This window comes from Lepidochelys kempii, chromosome 5 (genome assembly GCF_965140265.1).
Source record: "Lepidochelys kempii isolate rLepKem1 chromosome 5, rLepKem1.hap2, whole genome shotgun sequence".
In the NCBI taxonomy this organism is placed as follows: Eukaryota; Metazoa; Chordata; order Testudines; family Cheloniidae; genus Lepidochelys; species Lepidochelys kempii.
The window spans coordinates 65572913-65598634 of record NC_133260.1 but is presented as its reverse complement, the minus strand read 5'-3'; the positions used below and the strand labels follow the sequence as shown (position 1 = coordinate 65598634).

The following is a 25722-nucleotide window of genomic DNA, read 5'->3' as shown; positions in this document are numbered from 1 at the left end:
GAAAGAATTTTCTGTAGTATCTGGCTGGCGAATCTTGCCCATATGCTCAGGGTTTAGCTGATCGCCATATTTGGGGTCAGGAAGGAATTTTCCTCCAGGGCAGATTGGAAGAGGCCCTGGAGGTTTTTCGCCTCCCTCTGTAGCATGGGGCACAGGTCTCTTGCTGGAGGATTCTCCGCTCCTTGACGTCTTTAAACCACGATTTGTGGACTTCAACAGATCAGACGTAGGTGAGGTTTTTCACAGGAGTGGGTGGGTGAGATTCTGTGGCCTGCGTTGTGCAGAAGGTCAGACTAGATGATCATAATGGTCCCTTCTGACCTTAGGGTCTATGAATCTATGAATAAAGAATAAAGGCATTTTACCACTCAGTAAAAATGACTGAATGCTTCTAGATTTGTAACTTTGATGTAGCATTCCACATGCACTTTGAATGTTGTGCATAATAATTTCATTTTACAGCTAACTGAACTGTCACTGGCAGAAGTGAATTGCCCTTTTAAAGATATTAATTTATATCTTTAAAGGAGCACATAATAAAAATAGAAGTTTATAAACTGACCCAAATTTCTCCCAATTGAAATTGGAGGATGTTTAAGTGATAGTTTGGACACTAACATACTACCACTCACTTTACAATATAGCTTGATTTTTAAACTGCTAAAATTGCAGCATTCCCTAGTTTCAGTAGAACTAGCTTTGAAACAACTTATGATGCAAAAGTTGTGTAATGCGCTGTTTCCATCAGGAAATTCAAAATCATTGTCATCCTGTTCCATCCTCGTGCATTGTGGGAAAGTCTTTAATTTACTTCTCATATAACTTAACATTTTAATGTTATAAGGCTGTGCATGGTTACTTCAGCTATAGATCTATAGTACCTTTGCCACTCTGGAAGTGAGAGGACTAAACCTAGGATATGCAGCTGTAGTACACAGGAGTTAAAGAACTCAGTTATCTATGTTACCAATTCCCAGAGCTACAAAGCTACTCTGGGACATGACTTAGGTGTTATCTTGTCACTATGTAGTTAGCACATGTAGCCTTCTTGATATTTGAAGAAGCCAGATGTCATCTGGCTAAGGGACTAATAAAACAGCAGATATCTGAGAGATGGCTCATGAGTCAGATTGAGTTAAAGGAATAAAATCAATACTTGATCAATAAAAGTAGTTAACATGGCTCATTATACAATATCATTTCCACTTATCTTTAAAATGTGTTTTTTCTCTTATCTGTAGCTGTGTTAATGATCCACAAAAACACCTAGGAAAACTGAATATACAGAGTATGTAATAAAAATCACTAGACAAAGTGCTGTCAGATGCACTGAGTATACAGACTAGAATTTTCCCCATAATATTTCAGTATAGCAATTTTAGGTATTACAATAAGTATAAAATTTTCAAAGAGAAGTGTGATCTTTACATTTGTTATTAGTTTGAACTTTATAATGGTAGTAATGTATGTTTGTGTAGAACTGTAGATTAGTGAACATATGAGCATTCCATTACTGACTCATGTTTCTCTATTCCCTATTGTAAATTATTCTTAAACTGAGTTAATGAAATCTATTGTTTACTCATTGCCTGTTTAATCTTTACCTTACAGAACAGGCAAGTTAAGGAACTTGACTGCACCATGTAATGCTAACTGCAACTGCTTACGCTCCTTTTATTACCCAGTTTGTGGCAGAGATGAAGTCCAGTATTTTTCTCCCTGTTTTGCAGGATGTACATCTTTTACTGTTCAAAAAAGGAAAAAGGTATTTTTTTATGTGATGTCTTTAACAGGAAATAAATGCACAGTTTATCCTGTATCTTGGTTTCTTAGCAAAATTTGTATGCCATTTTCAATTATTATTAAAATGTAAGAGAATTGTTTCCATTACAACAAAACAGTGAATCAGCATTAGCTTTATAATACATAACTGTGAACTAAAAAAAAAAAAGAAAACCAAACCCAAACAAAAACGCCCCTTTGAACCTATAAGTGAATATTAATGTCAGTGGAATGAGGGGTCTAGTGTCTCGTAGTTGTTACATGTCTGCAGTGTTTTGTTGCAAATGTAGTTCTCTGTGACAATTCTAGCATTGTACTCATTCTGTAAAACGATAAGTGGACTAAACAGAAAGGGCTACTACTGTTAATTTTTACTGTCCAAAACAGCCAGTGGCTTTAAATGCACACCTGGATTTTGGGATTTACTTATGTATCTAGAAATTATTTTGAATTTTCTTTGCTGACATTTTGTCAGATAATTTTGTTTTGTCTCTGAATCAGGCTCTAAATGAGAGAAATAAATTGGTTAGTCTCTAAGGTGCCACAAGTCCTCCTTTACTTTTTGCGAATACAGACTAACATGGCTGCTACTCTGAAACCTATCACTGAGAGATGAATTCCGGCACAGGATTACATGATATTGACTCATATACCTTAATATAAATTATTGCTGTTTTAATAAACTTCATCCCTGTAATATATTCCAATAAAGTAAATTTTCGAACTTTGAACAGGATGGATTAATCTTTCTAAAATTATCTAAACTCCTTTATTTGGGGCTCAGATGATGATAGGACTCAAATGGTGGGCTAAAAAAGCAGCACTTCAGTCAGTGTTAAATTAATGAATGGATCCTTATCCATTTTTATACAATAAGGCCCCAAATGCATCATCAGTTCATGCAGATTTGTTAGGATCAAAATAATTCCAAAAGCTGCTGGCTTTCTGTGCAAGGGTGCCAGCGCAGTCTGGGAAGGTGGGGGCAAAAACATTTTGCTTGTGGTGGAGTCTTAAGAGTGATTATTTTGGTACCCCCTAGAGAATGAATCAAATGTCAAGGTGAGATGACAGGTTTCAGAGGGGTAGCTGTGTTGTTCTTTTTTGCTGATACAGACTAAGGAGTACTTGTGGCACCTTAGAGACTAACAAATTTATTTGGGCATAAGCTTTCATGGACTAAGACCCATTTCATCAGATGCATGCAGTAGAAAAAAAAATATATATATATATACACACACACCATACAGAGAACGTGAAAAAATGGGGATTGCCATACCAACTCCAATGAGATGAGAGGAAGGGACTTGGGATTTCAGCAGACGTGGCATTGAAGTTGTTTCCTTTAATAGGCAGTGTTGCAGAAGTGGTTCTGAGCAGGTTTATAGACATGCAAGTAGAGAAGAATTCAGAGTCAATTATAATGCTATGGTTACAGCCAGAGAAGGTGAATTTTAGGGGAGAGAGAGTTGTGCTGGGGCATGCTGCTCTTGCTCCAAAGCAGTTCTGGTTTTGAGAGTTAAGTCCTGCTTTGCTGAATTTCTTTCACGAAATTCATGCAGCTTGGGCAATGGGGAGAATACAGTGCTTCAGTTCCTTCTGTACCAAAAGGATGCCTGCAGGAGATGGCAGCTACACTTAACCACGTGGAAGTATAAGAACTGCACCGCAAGAGAAGGAAGGAAGCTGTTGTGTGGAACTTTTAAGACCAATACATATGGAAACCTGGTCATGTTTGGTTTATCAACTCTAGGTGGTAGTTGCTTCCTCCTGATCTCCCCAAAACAGTGCCCTTCTGCCCCTAAATCTGAACCGGGTCATTCTTGTCCATGCTGTCCTGAATTGAGAAGTATCATCACCTTGCCGTGTCCCCTCAGCACAGTAAACTCTTAGATTCCCTTGCTGTGGAAAATGCTGAAAAGTGCACAGTGGGAGAAGGCAGGCAGAATAGCAACCAGTCAAGGTAAGCTAGAAGATGGCAAGAAGATGGCCTCTGTCAAGGTTCCTTTCCCACTATGAACTCTAGGGTACAGATGTGGGGACCTGCGTGAAAACCTCCTAAACTTATTTTTACCAGCTTGGTTAAAACTTCCCCAAGGTACAAACTATTTTCCTTTTCCCCTTGGACTTAGATGCTTGGTGGTGGCAGCAACAAACAGATATATAACCGGGAAAGAGCCTGCTTGGAAACATCTTTCCCCCCAAAATCCTCCCCAAACCCTTACACCCCCTTTCCTGGGAAAGGCTTGATAAAAATCCTCACCAGTTTGCATAGGTGAACACAGACCCAAACCCTTGGATCTTAAAAACAAGGAAAAAGCAATCAGGTTCTTAAAAGAAGAATTTTAATAGAAGAAAAAGTAAAAGAATCACCTCTGTAAAATCAGGATGGTAAATACCTTACAGGGTAATCAGATTCAAAACAGAGAATCCTTCTAGGCAAAACCTTAAGTTACAAAAAGACACAAACAGGAATGTACATTCCATTCAGCACAACTATTTTATCAGCCATTTAAACAAAACAGACTCTAACGCATAGCTAGCTAGATTACTTACTAAGTTCTAAGACTCCATTCCTGTTCTGTTCCTGGTAAAAGCATCACACAGACAGAGCCTTTGTTTCTCCCCACCTCCAACTTTGAAAGTATCTTGTCTCCTTATTGGTCATTTTGATCAGGTGCCAGCGAGGTTATCCTAGCTTCTTAACCCTTTAAAGGTGAAAGGGTTTCCTCTGACCAGGAGGGATTTTAAAGGTGTTTACCCTTCCCTTTATATTTATGACAGCCTCTTTCATGGATTTACCTACCCCAGAGAGACCATGTAGAATCTGGGTAAAAAGGTAAATTAGAGAGGAATTTGCACAGCCATATAACCTCATTATACACAGGGATCTACGTGAGGTTATGGCTATTCCTGGTTGAAGGAATGTTAATCTTTTTTTTAAAGAAAGATTTTGAAGAAAAATCTGGAGGCTCTATTAAAATAAAATAGAACTAAAAATCACTCCATTTGTTCACTTGATTATAAAAGCCTCTGATAGTTTACTGTTAATTACATTTCATTCTCCCGTTACTTCATTAAACATTAGAATGTGCTTACCAAAGCAGGAAGGTTGATGTGGATAGTTAGCCGACTTCAAAGTGAGTGAGTTAATTGAGTCCACATGAAAGTTAATCATATTACCTCTTTGACACCAGTTCAAGGTTATTTGACTCTCTTTTCAGGGGTTTATGCCTGAGTTGGAGTGCCGTCAGACATGAACAAAACAGTTGGTCATAGTATCACCAAAGTAGCAGTGTGGGATGTCTCTAATTCTTCTTATGTAGGCAGTGCTGGGACACATTTCCTTCATCTGTTTTTATTGTTTTGTTTTTTGCAAAGGGGTGGGAAGGAAGGTTGAAATCTTGTACCTCTTCCTGCAAATGGTGTGTGCTACCATAGGCAAAGGATGCTATTGTGATACTGCCAGTCATCTAGCCCTACTCACCAGTACCATATGTACACTAGGACTAACAATGATGAAGCTGCTCTAGTGGTAGTGAAAAGGCTGGCTAATGCAGTGATAACTTTTGTAGTAAGGAAGCCTTCCAGCTTTTCATTTGATATTGTACTAGTCATACTCATTCTAGCTAATATTGGAAAGCTGTGCGAGTGTTTTTACTGGAGGGCATACATTCAAGTTATTTTTTACTCTGGTATAAAGCAAGTAGACAAGAACTGTCATGAGGGAAAAGAATGTCATGTTTTGATTAAAGTTTATATGACAGATGAAGCACTTGTTGGACATGTCTGCCTGGAAAGGTTAATTCAAACTGCTCTTTGGGCCAGAGTAAGTGACAGGCCTTGAGGCTGGAAGACCATGGTGATGACAAGGCTGGATCCCATCTCATCTTCATAAAGTACAAATTCTCTTTTCTTTTCTATATCTGTTCTCCATTTTGTTCCAAAAGAAGAGTGTACAATTCTTTTTACATTACATGTTTTCTGTGTTTTAGAGTTATGCAGTTAGCACAGTGTATTTTATTATAATTTTCACATTCTGTCAACTACTTCTTCCATCTATAGGCTACTGAAACTTATGCTGGAGCAAATGCAGCTTGTGAGCCAAGAAGCCATATCTGTATCTCCTAATAGCTCCACCCATTTCTATGCCAAGGGCATCACTAATTCACCTGCTTCCCTCAGATCCTTCAGTTTAGCTTGTATTTGTAACAAACATATTTTAAACAAACACCATTCACCGCACCCTCCTCTCTCCACAAAGTATGAAAAGGAAGTGGGGGAAAAGGTCTTAAAAATAGTGTGTGCCAAACACACACGCCCACTACCTTTGCTTCTGTATCCTACCTTTCCCTCACTATTCACCCCTCCCCTACACAAACACTCTGTGTATTTAGATTGCAAGTTTTTCAGAGGCTTTGCCTTCCTTCATTTAAGTCATGCACTATGCCCAATAATAGTGCTATATAAAGTATAATTCATAGTTGACCGCACTGGAATTTACCAACATTCTTCTGAAGAATAGGGAGAATAGGAATTTACCAACATTCTTCTGAAGAATTAGAAAGAGCATTCTACAGTTTCTAGTCCCTTCTGTTGCTAATGAGTGGAGAATATGGAAGTAGAGACTGAGAAATATGAAAGTAATTTAGTGAGTATTGTACTTGAACAAAGACAAGATATTTAGATTAAGTTGAAACAGGACAAAAGCTGAACAGGCACAACACTGGAGAAGAAGGTAACCACTGCTTATCACTACGAAAGGTTTTTTTCTCCTGCTGATAATAGCTCACCTTAATTGATCACTCTCGTTATAGTGTGTATGGCAACACCCATTTTTTCATGTTCTCTGTGATATATATCTCTTCCTACTGTATTTTCCACTGCATGTATCCGATGAAGTGGGTTTTAGCCCACGAAAGCTTATGCTCAAATAAATTTGTTAGTCTCTAAGGTGCCACAAGTACTCCTCGTTCTTTTTATTGCAATAATGCTATCCTTCAAGTGCCATATGTGATACTATCATTATCTTTAAAATATGGCCTGGAGGTGCCAACTGAGCTTAGTACCCCATTGCACTATATAAGCAGATAAGAGACTGTTTTTGACTTACAGTCCAAATAGAAAATACAAATTGGGGGAAGTTTTTGGCAGAGCTGGGAAGTGAACCCAGATATTCTGAGTCCCAGTGCAGTGCCTTAACCATAAAAGGCCATCCTTCTTCTCTAATGTACCCTTGGGAATTATACGGATATAATTAATTAGTGGAAGAGGAGAGGTTTGATCAGGAATTTTATTGAAAATATTAATACTAAATCAGCCAATGCTGACAGATCAAGTGGCTCTTTGAGAATCTTGCTGGATAAAGTGTGTATATGTGGGAAACCTTCCAGGTTATAACCAGACAATTGTAATTTAGGAATAAGGGTTTGTTAAGGCAACTGTTAAGGTTATTTAGAAATTAGGACTAGCACATGAAAAGTGTCCAGACAAAAAAGCATTCATACTTTCAGAATTTTGAATAACTTGTAACAAGAAGGTATATTTATGGGAGTACAGGACTCTTCCATTTTGGGTTGTTTATTCTCAGCTTTACTTTTTTCTGTAAAGTGCTTGAAACTATCCACTGATAAATTGAGGGACACCAGCAGAATATTCAACTTTTCATGTTTTTTTTTTAAACTGGAGTTTGTGTATAAATCAAGTGTTCTCAGTTTACTTAGTCTCTCCTTGAGCTTATATTTAGTGCAAAATGAAGTAATGCCTAATTAATAATAAAAGGGGAAATTTAAATTTAATCTAATCTAATAATTAGTCTGGCAAAAAAGGTTTAATGTCTAAATACCCCTGAACTCTGTTTGGGATATTTTGTAACTCCTGTTCGGGTAATAGGAGACCTCTTTTGGTAGCTTGCCAGCCCAGGAGGAAAGCAAAGTAATAAGTGGAGAGAGAGTTAGTCTTTACAGTTGGAGGAATGTAAGTGAGCATAGTTATTTCAAAAGTAGGTGGAATAACCAGGATAGTATGGCTGAAAATATCACAAAATAAATTAAGGGTTCACTAGGTCATGCACTGTCCTTGAAATAAGTAATATGTGTTAATGTGGGATGTCTGATCACAACTTAATCTCTATCAATTACTATAATTTACAATTTTACATATTTTGAAATAACACTGTTTGCTGTGTGCATTATTTGTAGATTTACCAAAACTGTTCCTGTATTGGGATGCCAAAAAAATTACTTGACGCAGAAGAGGTCCCTTTTGAGGCTCTGGCTGGGAAATGCCAAACACGATGCACGTTCTTGCCTGTATTCCTGGGCTTTTTCTTTTTTGCTGTTGTTTTCACTTTTATGGCTGTTACTCCAACTACTGTGGCCATCCTCAGGTATTTGGTTTTCATACTTTTCAACAACATATTCCTGGCTCCACAGCAGAGTATAAACATAGCATAGCATGCTTTCTTCTCCAGACCTGAAGAAGAGCTCTGTGTAGCTCAAAAGATTGTACCTTCTACCAACAGAAGTTGATCCAGTAAAAGATATCTCACCTACATGCATCCGATGAAGTGAGCTGTAGATCACGAAAGCTTATGCTCAAATAAATTGGTTAGTCTCTAAGGTGCCACAAGTCCTCCTTTTCTTTCTGCAAATACAGACTAACACAGCTGTTACTCTGAAACCTGTCACCTACGTTGTTGCTCCCAGTGGCAAGGAATGTAACTATTCTGACAACTTGCAAAATAAAGATTTTAAGTCGTTTTTATTCTTTTTATACAGGATCAGCTCTATAATCAAAATATATAAAGGAGTGCTTTGCACCTCCGTCTGCTGCTCCCTAGACTCTAATAATCACCGTGTAGTGTATAACCAGTTTTAAGCAGGTTAAGCCCTTTGAACATTAGATGAAGAGATTACTGTCATCTGTAGATTCTCTACTTTTTCACAACACCTTTTCTCTTATAAAAATAGAAATAGCTTCCTTTCCACTTGGTGGCACTACTTGTAGCACAAGGTTCCTTTTTAAAGGGCAGATCACACTCCATCAATATGAGAGGAAAGCTAAAGTCTGTTTATCCTTACACCATCCATAATCTCATTTTTGATGAAGCACCTGGCTTTTCCTGCCTCACTGAGACATGGTTCAGTGCCGCGTCCAACCCTATCTGAACACAGCTAATCTTCCCATCTGTACGTTACAAGCCAAGACAGTATCCAGAATGCACCAGATAAGAGAAAGTGGAGTAAATCCTGTTCCCCTCCAGCCTCCGATAGTGAAGACATTTCATACCAGAAACAAAAAGTGCATTCATGTGGTCTGTGAGGATGCAAAAGGAATTTAGGAATTATATTGGTTTACAGACCTCCAGGTGAAAACCTCATCAACTTCCTGGATGAACTCTCAGATATGCGGCCCAGTATGGTATTGGAATCCCCAGATTACTTGTCTTCAATTATCTCAATGTTCACATGGACAATCTCAATGATACAGTAGTACTTTGATCTCATGACCTATACAGAACCCATCAGATTCTTTCAGGTAGTCTCTGACCTATATATGTAACCATATATGGTATGTATGTTGAATCCTGTCTTCCAGCTAGGACTGCATATTGGAGATATCACCAGCATACCTCTCTCCTGAGCTGATCACCACCTCTTCCAGGCAGAGATCAAAGCCTTCCTGCTTTCCTTTTTTCCTATCAGGATAGAGAGCAATCAAAATTGATTTTCCCCCAAAGACTTCTGAACTCCCTAAGTTTTCAAATCTCCTTAGAACAAGTAACCCAAATACAAGGCCAAGGTGCTGATGAGTTGGTACAATAGTACAAATCACCTGTTGACTTTTATCATCAATGCTTTGGCCTCTCCTCCTCCTTCCCAAACTGACCAAGAAAAATAGTATGCTTCACAGGCGAACTACTGCCAGTGAAGTTAGAGTACCAGTAGTACAAAAGACACTGAGTCCCTCTGCTAGCACACAAACTGTACCGAACTTCACCACTGAAGCAAAGGAAGCAAAATGAGCCTCATTCTCTTCAATCAGCATGGCAGAATTGTAGCCAGCAGAACTATTTCTCATAGTTCTCACATATTTCTCATTGAGCCAGCTAATCAACCCAGATTGCATAACTCAAATACCAGACCCAAGCATCAACCACTTTGAAGAGTTGCCAACATACTTCATTGATAAGATGGAGTGGAAGATGATGATATTCATGCTGTCCACCCTATTATGTCATCAAACTGGTGACCAAATGTTGATTGTCAACTTCCCCATCGAAAGACCAACAAAATACACCTACCCGTTCAGGGCCAATGTACTAGGCAGATTGCTCTAGGGTAGAGATCTGCCCATTGAATGTTGAAGGCCTTTCACAGTCTATGTGCGGCTTCCTGGAGAAAGTGCTGAAGACGAACAGCACCAACATCCTCTCCCTCCAGGAGACCCATATTGCAAATGAAGAAAAAGACCATTGCTATAACATCAAGAGCTATAAACTTATAGCCAGCAATTACCACCCAAAATATGGGCTGGCAATCTACATAAAGCAAGAGATCAATTAATATTTGGTCCTACCTCCTACAGAGTACAATGAAACAACTGGAATCTCTGTGTACATTGACAAGCTTACTGTTCTTAACATATATACATCAGCTCTGCCAACTGCATAGGATCTATGCAGAAAATGTTGCAGACGAAGAACTGACACACTGGGCATTGGCAAATGATATGCTCCACCTTTTTGATGCGAAACGGTATGTCACTTTCCACTCTGCAAGATGGGGCAGAGGATACTGCCCTGACCTGATGTTCATTTCTAAAGAGGATACATTCCCACAATGCTGAAGACTTTTGACCATTTTACTGTGCACCTAATCACCCCTGCAAAGAAGAACAACTCCCATGGACAACTCATTGTACACCGGTGTTTCTCAGCAACTGGTCCATGGACTGGTGCTGGTCCCTGAGATCACCCTGATATAGTTTAGCAAGCTGTTCCCTGGTATCAAAAAGGTTGAGAATCACTTTTGTACACTCCTTTCTGGACTTTAGAGATCCAAGATCTCTTCTGAAAATATGACGTGTGTAGGGACCCAGAAATTGTAAAATCTCTCCTGGTATCACTGGATGTAGCAAGACGGAAACTGTGGCTCAAACAAACATGCCTGGAATCTGTTGAGACATCTGGGGGCTGCAAATCCCACACATGCCACTAGGTCGCAGTTGAAAGTCAATGCCATTGCTGCTAAACTTTTGTGGACATCAGAACAGCCAGTGGATAAACAGTATTACAGACAAGTCCGGCATCAACTCTAGCAGGTGTTCACATGTGCTTCATTGTCCCAGTGGTCTGGATTATTCACAAGAAGGAGATTGATCCAGCCATTGCAGCCATGAAACTGGGAAAAGCAGTGGGAAAAAGAGGACATCTACCACAAGTTCCTATGTAAGCTGGGTTCAGTGGCATGGAATTGACTGATGCAAAATTTCACCAACATCCTGGAGACTGGTAAAATTCGCTGCTTGTGGAGAGAAACACTCCTAAAGCCTGGAAAATCTGTGGATGACCCTTCTAGTTATAGGCCAATTTCCCTCTTGAGCACCAGCTACAAGGTGATGGAGTGTATGATTCTGAACTAAACTGGGCCCACATTTCAAAGACTTCCTCTTTTGAGAAAGTCTTCCACCATAAGTGACACTCAGAATTTGAACATCCTTCTTGTTCCCAAATCCCTGCCATACACACAGTCTTCCTACCCTACCCCAAACAGACTCCTGATCCCATAAAGGGAGATATGCTAAAGACTCCTAGAAATCCTCTGAGGACTTTGTGTTGCTATTGATTTTTATGTGGAAGGTGCTCTAATTCTGTGATGATGAGTGGCAGTATAAAATTCTAAGACAGGTACGTGCATGTTAACCACAACTCGGTTGTCTTGCCAGTCTCTGAAACTCAGATGGTCTTTGATCCTGAACACACTGTGCTAGAGACCCACTAGATTCCAAATTAATATGTAGTCCTATAAATGTGTGGGGCTTACCTTCCCATTGAAATGAGACTTCATTAATATCTCGTTAAAGCAGCTGTTCACCCATGCAGAGCTACAATATGGATGTTACTAAAAGTCATAACATTCAGAGCATGATAATTGCATCCCCGTTATACAACTTTTAAAGCCTCATGCCCAAATTTAGAAACAGTGCATTCACATTTTTACTATTTAAAGCTCACAAGTTACTTTAAAAGCACACCTACTTATAGAATAACTTTTTATACCAGAAAAAGTACTATTGTAAAGCTGAGATAGTGGTTTAAACACACTGCACTGTATTATCATGCTTCATTGCATTGACCATCTGTTCTTGATGCTCCAGTGTGAGTCCACATGGAAGTTGCATTGACAATTTGATTGTGTTAGTCTGGAGGCAGAGAAAGGGCAGCTGTGTTTGGATTGGGGAGAATAAGGGGAAAGCAATATTTGGTGTTTGTAGCATCATACTTCTCAAAAATTACTTGAGATTGCTCAAAGCCTGTCCCTTTCAGTCGTCAGTGATATAGATTTTACTGGGATGCTGGACTGTTAGCAGTAAGGTTCAATTAAAATGGTTTATTTATTATGCTTGCTGCTGCTTTTTGTGTTACCTTATGTAATGCAATATGCTGATGCAAGACAAAAATCTACAAATAAGTGCAATATCTACTGATTATACATTTAAGCATTAAAAAAAAACCCTATACCAGTGTTTCCCAAACTTGGGACACCGCTCGTTCAGGGAAAGCCCCTGGTGGGGTGGGCCAGTTTGTTTACCTGCCGCGTCTGCAGGTTCAGCCGATCGTGGCTCCCACTGGCCGCGGTTTGCCGCTCCAGGTCAATGGGGGCTGTGGGAAGCAGCACGGGCCAAGGGATGTACCAGCTGCCGATTCCCACCGCCCCCATTGGCCTGGAGCAGCGAACCGCAGCCAGTGGGAGCCGCAATTGGCTGAACCTGTGGCCATGGCAGGTAAACAAACCGGCCCGGCGAGCCAGGGGCTTTCCCTGAACAAGCGGCATCCCAAGTTTGGGAAACGCTGCCCTATACTATGTACTTAAGCATAGTCCCCTGCCGCATCTCCACTTCATAATGGTTAACCAGGACAAAAGTAATGTGTGTGATCTTGAGCTGAACCCCTTGCTTTGATTATCTTGTGTAAACACATTGAGAAAAGGACTATGATGATTTCTCCTGCCAAAGCTCTCTGTACTTTATTGCAGAAAACTAGTATAGTATATAATGCATAATGATATATTATGCAAGTTGATTTTTGTCTCTTCTGTCAAGTAAATTCTATTTAAAGTTTTTAGGTTGTTTAGAGTCCAGATATAGACCAAAAGTATTAATAGATAATGTCAATGACTGACTTTTTCAAAAGTCCAAGTGTAACTTACCAAAAAAAAAAAAAAAAAAAAAAAACCCCAAGATGAAAAACATCAGTTTAAGGTAAATTTATGTTTGATAAAGCCCTTAAACTGCAATTTTGTTTGCAGGTGTGTGCCAGACAAACAGCGTTCATTTGCTCTGGGAGTGCAGTCAGTGTTTCTACGATTAGTAGGTATGACTATTATCTGTTGCTTAAATACCTGTCCCAGCATAAAATGTCTAATTGGGAGACTTCCTTTTCAAATACTCAGATTGACTAATTTTAAAGAACATATGTATGAATGAATTTGTTGCAGTCTCTCTGTCTGAAAGATCAGGCCAAACTCAATCTCAAAATAGCTTAGAATTCATCATAGGAATTCAAATGTGGTACTTTACTCATTTTTAGCATTAATGCTGTCTTCTCTATAAATAGTTGTGCAAAGAGGCTAAACGGGTATGCCAAAGGAAATGAATCCCAGCTGCAGAAGAAGAGTATTTAAACTTGCATCCTGTTAACAAAAGCAACCCCACTCCTCCCCAAAAAAATGCAACTCCATTCTTTGAAAATTTTCAGGGATTTTAAGACTCCACCAGTCAAAAATTTGGTGACTCTGTAACACTTAACTTGATGATATTGAGTTCCTTTAGCCATGTTTGTTACATAATTTAACACTGATGAAAATGGCAGCACCTTAGAAGTTACAAGTAAAACGGTAAAGAATATATGAAACCTGCTGCAGTGTTTTGTGTCCTTATTTCTAAAGGGCATGTATGTATGTTTTAGAAGTCTGGCAGATAGATAATTTGCATAATTTAGTCATTCATTTACAAACCCCTTTTAAATAGTCTTTGCTGACTTTCTATTTTCTTTATTAAATTATTTTTTGGGGGTAATTGATGTCAATGCAGAAACAGTGAGACATGCCAGAGTATGGTTAAATGTGGAAGACGCAACTTTTACAAACTATTACACAGCAAAGAACCTCTCCAAGTACTAGCAAGTTCTACAAACCTGAGGGTGGGTATGAGCGCATTGCTCCCCTATACTCCAGGCTTGCATGAGGACCCTGGCAGGAAGTCAATGTCCCAACCCATTTACCTCATCAACACTGGAGGTAGGAGAGATAAGATGAGGGGCGCTCTACCCGGCATGAGACATGGAGGCATAGCCTCTTTCCATGTGATGTTGTACTCAGGGACTGTTGTAATAACTGAGTCTACAAATTTACTTTAATTATAAACTCAGCTGTAAAAAGTAAGTGAAAGTTCATAAAGTGTCACAGCCTTTCAAATTAATGTTGATGGGAAAAGTTGCAAAAGGGAGATGGAAAAACTAAATTAATGCAAACAAAAAGACCTAATATAATTCAAGGACTGTGTTAAAATCATGTCTGGTAAATAAGACAGTGTGGGAGTGGGAGTTAATGAACCAAAACTGGTGTGTTGGAAACTAGTTCTAATTGATGGATAAAATAATGAGGGAATAGGCTGTTCCATCCACAACTCCTTTTTGAGTCCTAAAAAAAAAAAAAAAGATTTTGGGGAGAAAAATTGGCTACTCGAGCAAGCTTCATCATCTGGCTGCCACCCCCAATGTCTCCTAGGATCCAGGTCCTTCATCATTCTGATCCCAAAAAGATGTCCTGACTAGACCAGCCCCTCCCAAAACACCTCCCAAATAACATTGCTCCTGCTACCAGCTCTAGCTAAATGTGAAATGCTACCTAGAATAAGATGAAATAAGAATTTAACCGACACAACAACTGCTCCAGCCAAGCTCAGCTAACTTTTCTCCCCGCCCCCAACAGACAGTTATTATCTTTAATAACTTCTAATAGACTGTTGCCAAGGAATTCCCCCCCCCCCCAAAAAAAAAACAAAAACAAAAACCCTGTGATTCTCAGAGAATAGGGGAGTGAAAAGATGTGATAGAATGGAGATGGCTAGTAAAAATAGCATCAAGGAATTGGGGTTCCCTCCCCCCCCACCAGGTAACTGTTTACTGAGCTACATTTCTTAAGATCAATACACCAGATCATTTGGAACTGGAGTGATTGAGAGTACATGTGTGATACAGTGTTCCGTTATATATTGTACTGTTTGTTGTCACTTAGGAAAATCTGTTTCCAAAAACCCTGTCCACGTCTATCATGTGAAAGGGGATAGCTTATGTTTCTACATGAGCACTGTCAGGATTGATTGTTTAATTAAAATACTAATTTACATAATGAATGAAATACCTCAAAGGGCTTAAAATCTGTACATATTGGATCCCTAACGTATAGCCGCCTCTTGGGTGGGAGGGGACAACAAATGAGCACACAATATTGCAATGGGAAAGAGTAAATATTGATCAAGGACACTAGGACAAACTCCAGTTCTTATAAAAAGTACTGTAGTATCTTTAGCAGTCACACGGAGCAGATGGCACCTTAGTTTTTAAGGTGTTCTTTGCAAGAATGTACAGCAAGTTGCATGGTCCTCTATCTCAGAAGACCAAAGGGCTAAAACAAGCTGATGAGATTTGAATGTCTGGTTCTATAATTTAGCTACACCACACTTGATGCTTCAATTATCAACTTGACCCACCATCTTACTCTATGAATTCTGCTGATTCAGTTAAGACTCTTTGTACACTTATCTCTTCTAGGCACTATTCCTGGACCAATTTTGTTTGGTGTGGCAATAGACAGTAGTTGCACTCTGTGGGATGTTAATAAATGTGACATTAAAGGAGCCTGCTGGGTCTATGACAACTCAAAAATGGCCTACATGCTGATTGGTATAAGTAAGTGACTGCATATTTGATATGTACATTACACAAATGAGTGTTAAAATCTTTAATAGCAAAAGGCATAGCTATTTTGAATTTCACTGCCAGGTGACAACTGAGTAAGAAAATTAGTCTAATAAGACTATGTAATAAGTTTACATAGTACTCAGCACTTTGCAAATAGATAAGACAAGTTTCATTTTCTGAAGGAACTACTATTTACATAAGACATGACAGTCAAAAACCAGGCAAGACACAGGACAACAATTTGGTAGGAAGTTCGTGGGGATTCTTGACAATTAAAATAAATGAGGAGGGATTGTTTGAAGAGTTAGGTTTTTAAAGGTAACCTGAAATGGAGTTTTTTTCTTAGGTGGTTTGTGCCCTTTATAGCTTCCTTATGGATGAACAAGAGCCTGAAATATAGTAGGATTTGTGTGGTTGCCCTCCACCTTCCCCCATTTTTTTGGGGCAGGAGGGGGTTTCCTCTTGCTGACTTCCCTAGTTTAGCTGGAAGATTTTTAGAGGCATCAGATAAATATTGGCATTTTCTCACCCTGTAGTTATAATTAAACTTTTAACAAATACATATATTTTCTCCCCAGTATTAGTTTGGCATTGCAGTTGAATGAGAGTTCCAAAGAAGAACAAAAATAGACCTTTGAAGATTCTGACTAAAAGTCATTTCACCTCTCAATTAAAAGCTTTTCATCTGATTTTTTTAAAGGTACTCAGATACCTTTTGACTTCAATGATAGCTGCAGGTGACCATCCCCTTTGGCAATGAGGCTACCTATTTAGGTGTTTAAGTTTAACTACCAATATTTGAAAATTAAAGAAACAAAAACAAAAAACCAAACCCTCCCCACCAACCTTAATACCTTTCAAGCATTTTCTTTTTAAGCTATTGATTTTATTTAGGAAGTTTTATCAAGTTTACAAATCCTTGCCCTATAAATGACAGAAACAAAACCATCATTACATCAGCTAAGTCTTGTCTATACAATGTCTCTTTAAACATCAGATCTTCCTATTTAACAAGGTATTACCATCATTATGACATTTAGATCAGGCATATCTATCAAATGTTAAGTAAAAAAAAGTATGTGGTTTTTTTTGGCAGGTGAATAAATTTTGAGTATTGAATAAAAAGTAACCAAATATCTAAATATCTATCAGTTCTCTGTCTATTTTGCTGGGAATATGATTAGTGTGTTAATCTGTGTGTCTCAGTGACTTCCACCTCCCATTTTTAAAAACCATTCCTCTATGGTTTGGCCTTTTTTCTTTTCCAATGAGATGGTACTAATAGCCAACCAGCTACCAACAGATGACAGAATAATTTTTCATTTCTTCTAGTGTGACCATTCCCACTAGAGAGCTGCAGGAGGAGTACTAACAGATCATTTGGTAATAAATATCCAACATTTAATATTTGATTACGGATTATATCCCAGGACTCTCTAATGAATGGACATGCCCTCCATAGATGCATAAAATCTCCTCTTTCACCACAATTTCTTCGACATTTATCCCTATTCAGTCTGTCTATATTTTTTAACCTGAGTGGTGTGAGGTACCATTGAAACAGTATCTTCAAGAAATTTTCTTTTATTTTGCTACAGACTCAGGTTGCTGGTCCTCTTTTCCAGATCAAACCTCATTCCTCTGGGATAATTTCCCTGTTCAGGTGCTTCCCCCCCCCCCCCCCCCCAGTGTGTCAAATATGGACTTTTTTTCTTAGAAAAATTGTCTGCAAAGATTAATATAAATTAATCTTATTTTCCTAATTGACCAGATGCCATTGCTTCTAAAGTTCACTTTTTAGAAAACCTGTTTTATACATAAAGCTGAGAAACAAAGCCTGACTTGACAGTACTGGTATCATGGGAGAGTGGGCCAGTTAAAGTTAGTTTTGATCTCTAAATAAGTTAGACAACTTTCTCTCCTGAATAGCTGGCCAACTTTGTGTGCCCCATTGTTCTAATATTTGAAGCTCTCTGCTTCATGATTTGGATTGCGATCTGGATTACATTGTACATCAAGAGGAGTGAGGAAAGAAAAAGCATTGACGCAATAGTTTTCCCTTTGCACATCACCTTTAAGGAGGGAACTGAGGGAGGAAATAGAGGACACTTGATGAATGAGGACATGAAGCTAAGAATTGGAAAACATGGTGAGCAGGAAGTCAAAAGACCTGTGAAGAGTGTACTTGAGAGGAGGATGTGTATTCAGGAAGATTATTCAGAACATCTTAAATGAGAATGAGTTTCAGTACAGTGCAACAGGTGACAGGAAACCAATGAATGGACATAATCTGGGGCACTGTAGTTAAAGCAAGAAGGGAAGATTTTATTGTCTTGAACAATCTGGAGTGGAGGAGGAGAACAGAATTCCAATGAGTATTAAAGTTCTCACAGCAAGCGAGGACCAGAGGGCAGATGAGGGACCTGATCCAAAGCTCCTGGAAGTCAATGGAAAGACTCCTGCTGTTTTTAAGGGTCTTTCGATTAGCTATGTGGGTTAGCATGCTTTCTGCCATCAAGGGTACCATAGTATGGAGCCAAGTTTACATAAGACTTAACTTAGAAGTAAATATGTTTAGTTCTTTGCTTTATACCTTTGTGGCACTCTTATGAACTATGGAGTCACACATTTATAGCTTCCATAGGCCAAATTCATTGCACTCATCAGGAGATCATTACATCCCTGCATTTCCCCTTACATTCCTCTGTGTCTGAGGCTCTGTATGCTCCCTCACCGCCCATTATTATTTGTTTGGGAGATAAGTCATTCAAGTCTCAACATATTAAATTCTATTGGGAGGATGAACAGTGATGAGACAGGTATTGTTATAGGAATTAATGGGTGCTGTGGGCCAGGTGTTTGATCTGTAGACAGTTGCAGAGGTGCTTGAAGCTTGGGCTGTGCTGAACAGATGACAGGATCTCCAGATGTCCCCCACCTTTTGGTTGTCTGATTTTCCCCCCCAAGTCAATAGTTTTGTAGTCATTGATATCTAGCTAATTTTGAAATTGATCAAATGAGATGTTCAAAAGTTATGGCATAAGAGACAGAGATGCCATCAAGTTGAATGTAAAGCTTTCATAAGCGCTGTCAAATAACATTAACTACATTTATTGAAAATTGATCTTCAACAATAAACAATTTCACTTTTCTTCACATAAAGGTGCAGCTTGTAAAGTCATCACTATCCTTTTTACTGTCATTGCATTCTGCTTATATAAACCGCCACCAGACAGCTCTGCGACTTTGCAAAAGGATACTGAAATGGCGTCTGCTGTGCACATGTAAAACTGTTATGAGAAAACCAGGAACTTTAAAAGAAACCAAGAATATACACAGCTACTGAAAGATAAGCTGTCAGAGAGCTTCATTTGCAAGTGCAGCATTATCTGAACTTGATTTAGATCTTAAACAGCTTTAAATGATTTTAAATATTGGTGGATATTTTGTGTAACATTAATTCAAACTGAGGAAATTTTATATTTCAACAATGTATCCCAATCAAAACTACTGTAAATAGAGGAAATGTCTTACAATTCATTGAGTTAAGCAAATTGCAATATTATCAGTAGAACACAAGAAAGAGGACATAAAAAGCCGAACTGGAATACCAAAAAAAGGTGAATAATTGTTACTGCCTATAAAGGCAACGGTACACCCTAAGAAGACAGACTTTAGGACAACAAAATAGTAAATGGGTGTGTTAAAGGGAGCTGTCAATGTTTACTTTAAAATGGTAGGAATAATATGCGCCAATGTTTTGGGCTACTAAACAACATTTAAGGTTTGATTGATGTAAATTTATACTGTAGTTTCTTGAGTAGGAAGAAATAAAAAAAACAGGCACTTCTGTTTTCTAAATCTATTTTGTACAAGTTAGGTTAAAAGTTTAAATTGTGATTGTGATTAAATTTGTAATCTTTACTTTTTTCCTACAAATATATTTAAGAATAGTTTTCATTATAGGAAAACTAACAAACTTGTAATTAATAAACATTTGTTCAACTGGGTGCCTTAGTATTTGAATTCAGACTATATCCAAAAGGATGATGTCAAAATATTCTTGTTACATTTTTTTAGAAAGATTCATCTCTCATAATATACACTCTGGAAATTTTGAAAATGAAATCTGTTTTCTTAAAATGTTTTACTTGTTAGATGTGTGCTAGCTCATTATTTTGAGGTTACTCCTAAGTGCTTCTGCACTAATTATTTTCCAAAAAAGGGATTTAATTATTTTTGTTGAATACAAATGCACAACGAAAGACTATACAAACACATTGATAGAAGAAAGTACATCCAGCCGAGGCCTTGCAACCTTGAATAAACCTTTAAAATAATAGGATGTGTATCTGTAGAAAACTTAAAATAAGGTGTACATGTCTTAGTAAACAACAATTTTTTAGTGTTAAATTTTTACATGCAAATTATTCTATTTAAATATTGTTTAACTGCTGTGAAATAAATCTATTTTTAAATCTGGTATATAATGCTGTTTTTTTTTGTAAATGCATATGAGATGTTATTTGCTGGCTTCAAAGCTGCTGCTTAACTTTGAAGTACCAATAATGAATTACATCTCCTCCTTCTACCTAAACTATGTGCGTTTGTGTACTTTCTGTGTCTTGGTACTATGATGGGTACACTGACCCTTTGGGATTCAGAGGAGGAACACTTTTGTGTCAACAGCCCCTGCCACCCTGCGCTGGATCCTGGGGAAAGAAACCCACTTACCCTTTCTTATGGGCCTTTATCAAAGACCACTACTAGTTGGTAAATAAGAGGGTTTGTTTGGCAGATGGATCCTATTAACCTGCCACTGAGTAACCATGTAACCTGGGACTAGCCAGGCATCCACAACTAAGGACTGTAGCTCAGAGAGCTGGAAAGTGTAATTCTTTGCTTTAGACTAACTCTTAAAGACACAGAAATGGAATCTAAGATAGAAGATCCACCATGAGACCCTCTGTTTTCTGTTGGACTATTCTATTAACATAAAATAAACACAGCAATCAGGAATGTGATATATGCCATCATGTGCCAGCAATGCCCCTCTGCCATGTACATTGGCCAAATGGGACTCTATGTGAAAGACTAAATGGACACAAATCTGACAGGAATCATAACATTCAAAAACCAGTAGGAGAACACTTTGATCTCTGGTCACTCAATAACAGACCTAAAAGTGGCAATTCTTCAACAAAAAAAACCTTCAAAAACAGACTCCAGTGTGAAACTGCAGAACTGGAATTAATTTGCAAACTGGACCCCATCAGATTAGGTATGAAGACTGGGAGTGGTTGGGTCATTACAAAACCTAAACCTAATTTCCCCAATACTAATTTCCCCCTACTGTTACTCACACCTTCTTGTCAACTGTCTGAAAAGGGCCATTCTCATTACCACTTCAAATATTATTTTTCCTCCCTTGGTATCCTGCTGTCAATTGAATTGTCTCGTTAGACTGACCTCACCTTTTCATGTACTTATATGTGCTCCTGTATTTTCCACTCTACACATCTGATGAAGTAGGTTCTAGCCCACGAAAGCTTATGCCCAAATAAATTTGTTAGTCTCTAAGGTGCCACAAGGACTCCTCATAGTTTTTGCTGGTACAGACTAACACGGCTACACTCTGAAACCTGTCAACCAGGATGTGGAGAAGATACCTTCCACCCCATTTATTAGCCACAAGCATCCAATGTCTTTGTTGGGGGGATGAGAGTGTTTTTGGTCTAATACTTGCCCACAGGATAATGTTTACATAACTTTTTGATTTGCATAATTATCAGTGTGATCCCATATGGTCCCTATGTTCCCTTGCACATAGTGTGTGAAGGAGCAAAACCAATTCTGAGCAGAAAAGGGAGAGGCAGGGATGTGCTTGTGGTTAAGGCTGTGGGCTGCGACTCAAGTTCAATTCCCAGCTTGGCTATGGACTGCCTGTGTGAACTTGGGAAAGTCACTGAATGTGCCTCAGTTCCTCATCAGTAAAATAGGGATAATGCTACCTCTCTCCCTCCTGTTTGTCTTGTTTATTTAAACTGTGAGCTCTTTTGGGGCATGAGCTGATGCTTACTATGGATGTGCATACTGCTTAGCACATTGGGGACATGGCAATACAAGGAATTAACAATAACTAAAGGATAAAAGTGCAGGTGGCTGCACTAGATAAACTTATCAAGGTCCCTTCCAGGTCTACATGTCTATGATTCTATGAAGCATAGAGGAGAAAGTGGATCACACCTTATGTTCCTCTTCTGAGGAAGCTACCTGCACCTTCAGTTGCCATGGGATGAGTTGCCCAGGCAGAGAAGGAAGGAGTTGTACTGCAGATGCACAAAGACTCTTTCTTCTCAAAAGTGTATAGCTTGTTGAATATTTAATCATCAGTTGCACTGCAGTAAGTTCCCAGTACGTCATGTGATCAGCCAGAGACAGTGCATATGCACTACAGAGGATGAATGAGTAGCAGCCCTCCAGTTCTGCAGTAGTGCCTGAAGTAGCATGGAGACCCAAACTCCATGAGATCCCCCGGGTTTAGCTGTCCTTTTCCTTTTGACCTTGGCTTCTTTGGCCAGGCCCTCTCTACACTGACCCACTTCCATAGTTACAGCTCCACACTTCTCGAGGTGACTGTAAAGTTACCACTCCAAAAGCAGTGGAGCTTTCCTGCTAAGACCTCCTTTTCTGTGTGTTTTTGAGAGGGGGGGGGGGGAAGGATGATCCATTGTTTGAGCTGATTCATTCTTTTATATCTTGCTGTAACTCCCATCTGCCGTCTCCCCATTTGTTGTATCTAAATGTAGATAGTAAACTCTTTGGAATACCTTAACTCTTGCTATCTGTGCTACAAGTCACCTAGCAAACATTTTAGATAAATGTAACATGAAATTTCATTTTTTAACATGTCACAGATCTTAGTAAGCATCCCCTCCTGGTAACCCACTAGGATTGTTATGAAGGGAACACAAACCGCTGTGCTCTGGACCCCAGGGTATTTCAAGCTCCTAATCTCAGGGACCCTCGGCACACACTCATGGCACAGACCTTTTTTCTGGCATCCCCACCCTCTGAGTGTTGGAGCTTGTTGTCAAACTGCATAGCCCCACTTGGCGCAGTGCTGACCCTTCAGCACTCCCTTCAGATTCCCTACAAACACATCCCTCTCCCAGAACACTATCCCAGAAGTGTGAGGCTTCTGGTTTACAGTTTAGCTCTCTGAGGCATGCAGTAGTTCTGAAGCAATCAACACCCATGCACTTTTCCCATCTAACATCTTAATGCTCTGTTGTTTTAATCATGTAAAGCACAGGAAATTACAGATCACACAAAGCTATACAAAACATCCTAAGCATAAAGTTCCTCATTAACTCACCCTTCACTTGTGAGTCCTTGGGGGAACCCTCTGTGTTCCATCAGCCAGGTAAGTAAAGTCCTCCACCCCCTTTCCTACCCTGCTACTACCCTTACATAATCTGGTGCAAAGGGCACTCTTCCCCAGTTCCTCCCTATGAGTCTCTTTATAGAGTCTGCTGTGGTCACCTGCTTCTTTTCTTCTGCTCTAGGTAACTTCGCATTACTCCTCCCATCTCCTTCAGACAAGAGGAGGAAGTGTCTTCTCCCATCTAGAGTGAACCCATTGTCCTCAGGTGTTTTACTTTGAATGGAGAGAGGATTGACAAGTACTGTTCACTCACCCTTGTCAATGGCCTGGCAGAAATAGGACAACCCTGCAAATGCATGGTGGATCTACATACATATATGCTTTCCATGACAGTAATTTCATTATTCAATTTCATCAAATCATCCACAATTTAGAAGTGGTACAGCCAGAACTCCCTAATCATACCATATGACAATTGACACAGTTGTGTGGCTTGTAAAAGCTGCTTGATGTATCGTGCTTTTTGTTAAACTGCTTTGTTCCCTGAGAAAGGTGAAATCTGCCAAAAACAACTACTTTTTTTTGGTATCTGGAACTTCAAAGTCCCGTAATTTTTGATATATGGGTTCTTGACATAAGATTTCTTAATGAAATAAAAATCTATACTATCTGTAGATATGTTTTTAGGGGCTCTCAAAAATTGTCCAAAATTTGCTTAAATCTGTGGCTATAATTTCTCCGAACTGATACCTTAAAATTCTGCACAGACCATTTGAAATAGTTCTTGGGGCATATAGTATTTTCTGGTGAAGTAAGCACTGTCTTGGACAAAGAATGTTCTTCCTTTCCCTAAAGCAGAAAATAAATTCGTACTTCACAGCATACAATTCTGCACTCTTAGCTCAAGAAAAACCTCATTAAAATCAGTGGAGATTTTACCTGTTATGGCTCCTTATCACTTAAAAAAACCCTTTCAGTCTTGCAAAAGCCAATCTAAACTGTTTTGTACAATAGATAGAACTTAATGTATTGCAAAAATGCAACTTGGTACCTGTTGAAATTACTTAATATTTAAAAAAATATCCAGCTGGTGTCCACAATAATATGTTCCATTTTTATGGTGTTCGTTTGGCATCCAAAGTTACACTTGAAGGGACAATAAAACTGAGAAATAAATTTGGAAGTATTTGTAAAGTCTCTTGTTCAATTTGTGGGATAGGGCACCACCATCAGGAATTTTAAATGGTTGCAATATCTACAGCATGGGGGGAAATTCTTACATTTTAATTATTTGCCAAAAAAAAAAAAAAAAAATCAAACAGAAAAAAACCCAGTTGTTATGTGCCCATAGCGTTGGCACTTTACACCTTAGGGGAAGAGGATATATGGCTTGGTTTTGAATATCTGAAACCCTAGTGTTACTTTCTCAGGTCGAGTCCCTCCCTTAACTTTAATTAGTAAATGAGGAGAGAAAGCAAGCCTTCAACAGCACTGCTGATTAATTGCTATGTGCTAACACTTTAGCTTCTCCTATGCTTTGGGTTATCTCATCATGGGTCAATTCTAAGAGCACTCCATATATTAAGCCCATCAGTTCAGTCAAATCCTTTGGTAGCTAGCAACTTATTTTAAGGCAATGGAAAATTGCTTGCTGTGATGGGGTTTACAGACTCTTCAGTAAGGTAAAAGAAGTAGAGAAACACTATTTGGACAAGAAGACCACCACCCCTTAGCAGCTACTGGACATGCTCCCCATGGAGCACCTACTTAAAAGTAAGCTCTGGTAGGAGAGACTAGCTGCAAGAAAGCAGACAGGCTTCAGCTGCGGAGGCAGAGCAATCTATAGGGAAAAGACTAGGACTATGAATAAGGCTTGGCTGGAAGCCCTCTGACTAAAGAGGGACAAGGAAACTCTGAGGTGAGTTGGGAAACCTCCCCACACCTTTAGCTGAAGCCCTGAACTATTGAGATCATGTAAACAGAGGGCTGGGACCATGTCCCAAACTGAAGGGGAAACAGGGAAGATAGGAAGTGGCCCAGGGGAGTCTGATCTCAAGTGGTATCCAGTAGTGAATGAACTACCTCTCACTTTTCTCCCCTTGAACCCTGGGGCAGGAGCTAGTGGAGAGCGAGAGCTGAGGTCTCACTATCTGTTCCCTCTTCTCCAGCCTCCTGAGAGCCAAACGGGGGAATGAACTGTGGCTTGCCTTCCAGGCCCCTGGGCTGCTCAAAGAGCCACCTCAGGGTTTGAGGAGAGTGTTTGGCTATGGTCTGCCTGCCCCTGAGCAAAGCCTGCTATGCCCACCTGGAATTTTAAGAAACCTAAGTGGGAGTTATTTACAAGAAAATG

General features: G+C 39.1%; 1 protein-coding gene across 3 annotated transcripts in view; it reads left to right on the top strand.

Annotated features, from left to right (window-relative positions):
* SLCO4C1 (solute carrier organic anion transporter family member 4C1) overlaps nucleotides 1–20462 on the top strand; it is a 101224-nt gene extending 80762 nt beyond the window's left edge. For all 3 annotated transcript variants that reach the window (XM_073344597.1, XM_073344596.1, XM_073344598.1), the window contains 5 exons: nucleotides 1612–1765; nucleotides 7980–8167; nucleotides 13311–13375; nucleotides 15836–15973; nucleotides 19149–20462. In XM_073344597.1, the coding sequence (XP_073200698.1) occupies nucleotides 1612–1765; nucleotides 7980–8167; nucleotides 13311–13375; nucleotides 15836–15973; nucleotides 19149–19273 (670 nt within the window). In that variant the 3' untranslated portion in view covers nucleotides 19274–20462. The remainder of the gene's footprint in view (nucleotides 1–1611; nucleotides 1766–7979; nucleotides 8168–13310; nucleotides 13376–15835; nucleotides 15974–19148) is intronic.
* The last annotated feature ends 5260 nt before the right edge of the window (nucleotides 20463–25722 follow it).